This window comes from Quercus lobata, chromosome 7, assembly GCF_001633185.2.
Source record: "Quercus lobata isolate SW786 chromosome 7, ValleyOak3.0 Primary Assembly, whole genome shotgun sequence".
Taxonomy (NCBI): domain Eukaryota; kingdom Viridiplantae; phylum Streptophyta; class Magnoliopsida; order Fagales; family Fagaceae; genus Quercus; species Quercus lobata.
The window spans coordinates 3,670,056-3,678,105 of NC_044910.1; the positions used below are offsets into that span (position 1 = coordinate 3,670,056).

Here is an 8,050-nt window from a genome sequence, read left to right on the forward strand (position 1 = left end):
CAGAAAATCTGTGGAGAAAATACTGTAGTAACAAGAATTGTAATATCCAAGTCTACAAGGAATATATATTCTAAGATTAGTCTCCTTGGATTTTGCTGAGGAAGGTTTTCTTTACTTAGAACTTGTTCTTGACTTTCTTGCTATCTTTGATTTACTGCACATGCTCTTGGACCCATTGAAGCCTAGCTTTCAAGCCCACTCTTTACAAATTCATTGTACTAGGCTCTTTGGGCCTTAATCCATTCATCTTTTGGGTTAGAGGACCATAGCCCGCCCCTACAAATGGCATTATCCAAAAAAATTAAAAAATTGATAGTTTTTTTTTTAATAATAATAATAATAATCACGTGGCATTAGCATTATATTTATCAATTGAATTTGAGTTGTGTACTGTAAAGCTCAAAACAAACAAATAAACCAACTGTTTTTTTTTTTTTAAACGACCTAGATCATGAGTCAAATCATTTTTATTTCAAGTAAAAATTTTCATGTTTAGGATGGGTTATTCGTTATTGGGTCCCAACCCCTTTTTACATGTCTAGTTGTTGGAATTAATTGAATGTTGAGTTTTAATAATAGCAATTGTGGGGATTAGAAAATAAAAATAAGGGAAAATAAAAGAGAAACAACATAAGTCCTAGGCTTGATCACCTAGAAATTGCCAATCCTAGACTTCACCCCCTGAGGGTGCTTAGAATAACCACCAAACTTAGTGAAATATCTCTAGTAAAAAAAATTATTCAAATTGCTCCACTCAAACTATTTTTTCTTTCTAATAAGTTTCAAGGATTACATTAAGGCGGTGGGTTCCAGTTAGCTCAACTGGTAAAGTCTCTGATGGTTGTATAAGAGATCTGAGATTCAATCCCCGTCTATACCAAAAACTAATTGTTGTCTTGATCTGATGATAAAAAATTATCATCAGGAACGAACGCTATAAGTTAAAACTTTCTCTCTCTCAAAAAAAAAAAAAAAAAGAAGATTATAATAAGGTGCAATTACATACCAAAGCATCATCAATCATAATAAAAGCTAAATTCAAAATTCAAAAATAAAATCTGTTATCTTAAAACACACAACAAATTCTGCAATAATTTTGGTTGTGCTTGTTGCATGACAAGCTGTTATCAATTGCCACTAAAATAATCAAATTCTTGCAAACCTCGTATATAACTCTTGAGCATGCCAAAAGATTATTACTCTGGGAGAAGGTACCTTGTGTCTCCGCTTCTGCTGCATGCAGCGAGTGTTCCACTGCAGGCGGCGGAAACAGAGGATCAATTTTCTTCCTCTAAAACAACTTCCTTGGCATCTGTGCGTACTCCAATATCATTAATGTAACGATGGACACAGTATGTGCCATAACTTGCCGCTAGACCGGCAACACCGGTAATAACAGCTCCAAGCGGTGAAGAACGGGCTAACGCAAGTGATGCAGAAAGGGCAACACCAGCACAAGCAGCAGCTTGAAAGGATGCTGCCTGCCCACTCTGGCCCACGCTAACAGCAGGAATCACTTGCAAGCCTGTTTTGCAGCATAATGCAAAGTCTTCACTGTTGTTCTTGATAACATCATAGTCACCAAAGCCCTTTCGGAGGAAATAAATGGCACGATGAATAACTTGTTCGGGCGAGTTTGCTAACTTAGATGAAAATGAAACAAGAGTGCAGGTACCTCCATCAGCTTTTGCAAGAAAGACAGTTCGTTCGACACCATACTCATAGCGGTAGAGATGATCTCCACCTGAAAGAAAACAATCTATACAAGAAGAGATGACTCTATCACTCTTTGATTGATCACTACATATTGGGCATGGATTGTCCAAAGGATGTTGAGGTAATGAGCTCCCAATGACGTGGTCTAGCCCAGTTCCTGTACCAATTTCTTGGCCTTCTCCCCGAGTAAAGTGGATAACATTTCCCTCGTCCACATATATCCCTGTTGTTACAAAGTAGAATCTAGCTGTTTTTACTTAAAATAACTAAAATTATAATATACATACATCAAACAAACTAGAAATCAACACTTGCCGTAAAAACAATTTTCCAAGAAAAGAATATTGCGTTCATTCAATCAAACACAAAGTATAACCCTTTTGTTTTTCAAATTTTCTGCTGGTATAACTAGATAAAGGTAACTAGGCATTAATGAGGATTTCAGCATTGTAATCAACCCCAACTGGTTTAACTTTACACCTTTTTTGAACCGTTGATTTTATTTAGATTTAATGGTTATGACACACAAGCTGCCATGTTATCAACCTTCTAAAATCGGTAATGTAAATGCATTGAAGTCATTAAATTCTCTCATTCAAGAATAATAAAGGGGTCATTTGGTAACATTGTTCTAGAAATGTTGTTTGTATTTTTTGGAAATATATACAAGTGAAAATGTATATGAAAATACGTGTAATATTGTTTAAAAACTGAAAACATATATTTAAACACATGTACCAAACAAGCCCTAATTGTGCGTTTGGATTGTGCTTGCATCTGGGCGTTTGGGCATTTTTCTTTTTTTTTTTGACAAGCACGTTTCAGCTTTCCAATAGGTCCAGTGCATTGTTCACGGGACCCACAAACTTATTTTTTCAACAAAACTTTCATTAAAAATGGGTCTCACGGCATTATTTACACATTTAAAAATTATTTTGTTACAATATTTCCAGTTTTCAGCAAAATAAATAGTATCCAAACGGATCCTAAGTCATTAAATTTTCTTCACCCAACCCGTATTCTTCTTCTACTACATACTCTCTCTCTCTCTCTCTCTCTCTCTCTCTCTCTCTCTCTCTCTCTCTCTCTCTCTCTCTCTCTCTCTCTCTCTCTCTCTCTCTCTCTCTCTCTCTCTCTCTCTCTCTCTCTGAAACCACCTCCCTCTCCTACATTGACCCACACAACTTATTGGAGCTACATGTTAAATTTAGCTTGTTAAATTAATTCAGAATTATAATAAAGTTTTAGTAATCAGTCCAAAACCAATTAAGGCCAAAAAATTTAACTTTTTTAATGGTTAGAATCTTCTGTCACTTGGCAATGGAGTGAGGGAGATCCGGTCTGAATACCAATTTAGAAAACTAAAAAAAACGACGTTATTTGTTTTTCTTGAGTACCTTGTCAGTACTGAAGAGTCCCTTATAAATTAAACTGAACTTGAGGTTTATTTAGTTTCTCTTAATGTAAGTTTACTTTGACTTTCTTGTAGATAGAAACTTATAATCATTTCAACCCATGAACATTGAAGTATATTTATTAGCTTAAAATAATGAACGGACTTTGATTTCTGAGGGAGTGTTTTTCCAAAATTTAAAGGGTCATGAGCTCATACAAAATTAATTGAGAAATGCTAACGGATGCCCTTAGAGAAATGGTTAATAATTCATTTAAATAAAGTTTTTATGGGAATAGAAAAAAAGCAATTAATATTTTGACAGCTTTTTTCATTTCCCATAAAAATAGTGTCAAAAGTTTTCTAAAATTGATTGTTAACCAATACCCTAAAAACACTAGTTAGCATGACCCAATTTAATTTTTGAGGGAATAGTTAACAATTCATTTAAAGAAAGTTTTTATGGGAAAAGAAAAAAATAATTAATGTTTTGATAGTTTTTTTAATTTCTCATAAAAGTGGTGTCAAAACTTTCCTAAAATGGATTGTTAACCATTACCCTAAAGGCACTAGTTAGCATGAACCAATTTAATTTTTGAGGGAATGTTGTTCAACAAGTTAGAACTTAGAAAGTTCATGAGCTCATCTATTCAGATAAGTAAAAAATAAAATAAATAAATAAAGCAAGAACTAGGATTAGAATGTGTTAGAAGGAGACCAGAGGAAAAAGATGACTTTAATGCTCTATCACTTATTTTTAGAAAGTGAATGACATGATAGATTGTGTGTTATTAACCATTAGATCTAAATGAAATCAATGGTTCAAAAAATGTATAACTCTTTTGAAGTTACACCAGGTGTAATTTGAACCCGTATATATCTCTCTCTCTCTCTCTCTCTCTCTATATATATATATATATATATACATACACAAAATTATTTCCGAGTGAAAAAAGACATAGGTGATAGGACATATTGAAAATTTGACAACAAACTTAGTTGCAGCTCAAGTTTACAACTCCACTCAATATCTGTTTATTGGATGAAAGTTTTGACAAATCCGCCATTAGTTTACTTTTTTTTATTATACCCTTCATACTTGCAAAATTTTTAGAAAAACAAAGATCAATGATTCAATAGTTATATCATCAATTAAATGTTTAAATTTCAAGTTTTTTTAGTTTAAAATTATGCATAAAATATAAGTTTATGGATCAAATAGTAAATAATATCTGATTGGCATGAAATTTGACATATGTGAGTATATTACACAAATAGTATAAAATCTATAAATATTGCACCTAATTGGGTTCTGTTGAAAAATAATACTAATTTATTCAAAATAGTATTGTGGTAAAATTATTTGGGAGAATTGTCTTTCTTTAAATTTTGAATTGAAATCATGTTTCCAAAACAACATTTGAGCTACCAACCCATAAGTCTTAGCAATGTGCTATCTAGGATCATTTCTAAGGTACTGTCTAATCAGCTTAAGAAAATTCTACCCCACATCATTAGCATGTCACAAAGTACCTTCCTACCGGACAGGTTAATCACCGACAACATCCTTGTCGCCTTTGAGACAATGCATTGCATCAATCAACGAAGTAAAGGGAATGAGGGTCTCATGGCAATCAAGCTTGATATGAGCAAGGCGTTTGATCGAATTGAATGGTCTTGCCTTGAAAGGATTATGGAGAAGCTGGGCTTCCACGACCGGTGGATATCCTTAATGATGATGTGCATAAAAAGCGTCTCATACTTTGTGCTCCTGAATGGGGAACCTAAAGGCCTAATCCATCCGACTAGAGGCATCCAACGAGGGGACCCCATATCACCGTACCTTTTCCTATTATGCGATGAGGGCCTCTAGGCCATGCTAAAGCGAGAGGAGAGCCTAGGACACATCAATGGTATCTCAATGTGTTGAAGAGCGGCACAGATCTCCCACTTACTACTTGCTGACGATAGCCTTATATTTTACAGAGCCAAAATGACCGAATGTTCTAACGTTTGGACAATACTCCGTGAATACGAAATTGTGTCTAGGCAGAAGATGAACAGGGAAAGAACATCCCTATTTTTCAACAAGAACATAACTATGGAAGTCAAATTCCATCAAAAGGTTATTCGAAGCGCAAGTTATTAAGCAACATGAACAATACCTGGGACTACCTTCCCTGGTCAGCAAAGGGAAAAAGAAAGCTTTCAACAAAATTAAAGACCAAGTAGGGAAGAAGATTGCAGGTTGGAAAGGGAAGTTGATTTCCTGTGCTAGTAGAGAAATGCTTATTAAAGCTATAGCTCAAGCCACACTGACATACTCTATGAGTTGTTTTAAGCTCCTGAACTCGTTATGCAAAGAGCTTAGAGCCATGATTAGCCGGTTTTGGTGGAGGCAAAAAAAGGATGAGAGAAAGCTTCCGTGGATTGCTTGGAATAAACTTTGCAGGCCAAAGGCAGATGGAGGGATGGGATTCAAAGACTTAAAAGGCCTTCAACTTAGCTCTTCTTGCAAAACAAGGGTGGCGGCTTCTGTAGAATCAAAGCACACTCTTTCACTAGGTCTTTAAAGCCAAGTATTTTGAGCACTCCACATTCCTCGGGGTTGAGTTAGGTAATCAACCCTCCTTTGCATGGAGAAGCATTATGGCTGCTAAAGAGATAGTGGTAGTGGGTGCACGATGGAGCATCAGAAATGGCAGCAAGGTCAAAATATGGGAGGACAAATGGATGCCAACACCCACACACTTCCATTAGCCCAAGGAAGAATCTCCACGAAGGAAACCAAGTATCATGCCTAATTGATCAAACCTTACACACTTGGAAAGAAGAGATAATACGAAATATGTTCCTCCCACATGAAGCTGAAACTATCCTCGAAATCCCTCTCAGCTCCTTCCCCACTGAAGACAAACTCGTATGGTTAGCCACTACAAATGGCATATTCTCTGTTCGTAGTGCATATCGTGTTGTCCAAAGAATTCTGGACAACGAAAACAGGGGACAATTCGGACAGCACAACAATGAAAGGCTTATGGAAGTCTATTTGGAGCCTAAAATGCCCATGCAAACTCCGAAATTTCGCCTAGCGGGCTAGCAAAAACATCCTCCCCACCAAGACTCGCCTCAAAGAGCGCCATGTTCCAATTGACGTGGATTGTGATATGTGCGATGCAATGGAAAAACCGGGACGCACTTTCTGGGGATGCGACCTAGCCAAGAAAGTGTGGACTATCCTTGGAATAAAGCCGCCTAATAGCACCTGGGAACCAAAGGACTTTTGTGAATTACTCTGGATGATTAGGGAGCAACACCAAAATGCTGATTTGGAAATCCTTGTTGCTGCGGCCTGGGGCATTTGGAACAACAAAGATGATGCCCCCGCCTCAAGGTTGGTATAAGCTAAATGTAAATGGAGCAACATTCAAGGACTCAAGACAATGTGGACTAGGCGTGGTGGTTCGAAATGATAAAGGCGAGATTATGGGAGCATTGTCAGAAAAGATTCGCTCTCCACTGTTAGAGGCCGAAGCTAAGGCAGCGAAGTGTGGGCTAATTTTTGCATGGGAGCTAGGGCTTAGAGAAGTCATTATTGAAGGGGATTCACAGGTGGTAATTCAAGCTCTCTCTACAGAGCAACCTGCCCCACTATCAATCTAGCAAATCATCTCAGGGACTAAATCATGGCTGCCTAAATTCAGATCCTGGAAAGCAAGATTTGCACAAAGGGACTATAACAAAGCAGCACTTCTGATGGCTAGACATGCCAAGGATATTGAAGATTGTATTATCTGGATGGAGGACACTCCCCATTTTATTGTATCCCAAGTTCGCTATGATGTAATTTCTCTGGGTTCTACCCACGTTAAATGAAATTGCAGGCTTTTCTATCCAAAAAAAAAAAAAGATTTGAGTTATATCATAGCTTGCTTTGAATTCATATTTTGAAAAAACAACAAAATTTAAAACTTCAATACTTAAAAATTCATCATTATAAATAAAATAAATATTATTTTTTTCAAAAAAACCACACCTAATTTAATGGAGCCATATAAACCTTTTTTTTTTTTTCTTTTTTTTTTGTATTTGTATTGTATTCTTCCCGAAACAGGTCCACAAATGTAACTCCAGTATCAGAAATAGTAGTAAAATTTCCATCAAAATTTGTGACGAGGACTGTAACCTAACTTGTAATCCATCCGAATATCATTGTCCACACGCACACAAAATAAACGAGAAATATGAGAAAAACAGATCCTATTATGAAGGAGTAAAGCAAATGCAGGAGTAATTACTAATTACTATATACTAATAAGCCCCAAAAACAAAAATAAATAAAAATAAAAAGGAAGAATATAGAGAAAGGAAAAGAGGAAGAAATGGAAAGGGCACCGTGGTGGGAGTAGGCATAGGCGACACTCCAGGAGTAGATATGATCTCCAGGTTTTAGATTCTCCCTCTCGATCTTGTTCGACACCACTCCCATTGCTTTGATCTTTCTCAATGCTCTGCTACTGCTCTGTTCTGTAACTCTCTATATCAAATTAGTTAGTATGATCAATGAAAATAATAAAGACCACTGACCACTCCCCACTGAAAATGAAAAAGGCAGAGGAAAGGGGACAACGCTACTTGCTTGTCCAATGCAATCACTTCCTTCTCCTCTAAGAATCTCCTTTCTCTTATTCCGCGCCCCCACCCATTACGCTTTCCACTTCCTCAATCCTCTTTCCTTTTTTTTCCTTTTTTTTTTTTTTTTAATTATTTTTTTCAAATACACTTTTTGTTTTTAATGCTTTCAGGTTTTTAAAAGTTACTAGTTTTGCTTTACTACTTAATGATGTCCAGGATAAAAGTATAAAACACACACACACACAAAATAAAAATAAAAATAAAAAATTCGAATTTGTCAATATTAATAACAATCACTCACAATCA

The 8,050-nt window shown here is 36.1% G+C and overlaps 1 protein-coding gene across 1 annotated transcript; it reads right to left on the reverse strand.

The window, feature by feature from the left end:
* Positions 1–1,061: 1,061 nt before the first annotated feature.
* On the reverse strand, positions 1,062–7,784 carry LOC115952569. The gene is made up of 2 exons (XM_031069742.1): positions 7,505–7,784; positions 1,062–1,939 (listed from the first exon to the last, which is right to left on the reverse strand). Exons 1-2 carry the CDS (start codon positions 7,596–7,598, stop codon positions 1,278–1,280), a joined length of 756 nt encoding a protein of 251 aa, XP_030925602.1. The 5' UTR covers positions 7,599–7,784; the 3' UTR covers positions 1,062–1,277.
* Positions 7,785–8,050: the final 266 nt, after the last annotated feature.

Coding starts and splice junctions, on each gene's coding strand:
- LOC115952569 (XM_031069742.1), bottom strand. CDS start 7,598: ATGGGAGTGGTGTCGAACAAGATCGAGAGGGAGAATCTAAAACCTGGA. Junction 1,940..7,504: donor CTATGCCTACTCCCACCACG/GTGCCCTTTCCA, acceptor TTGTAACAACAG/GGATATATGTGGACGAGGGA.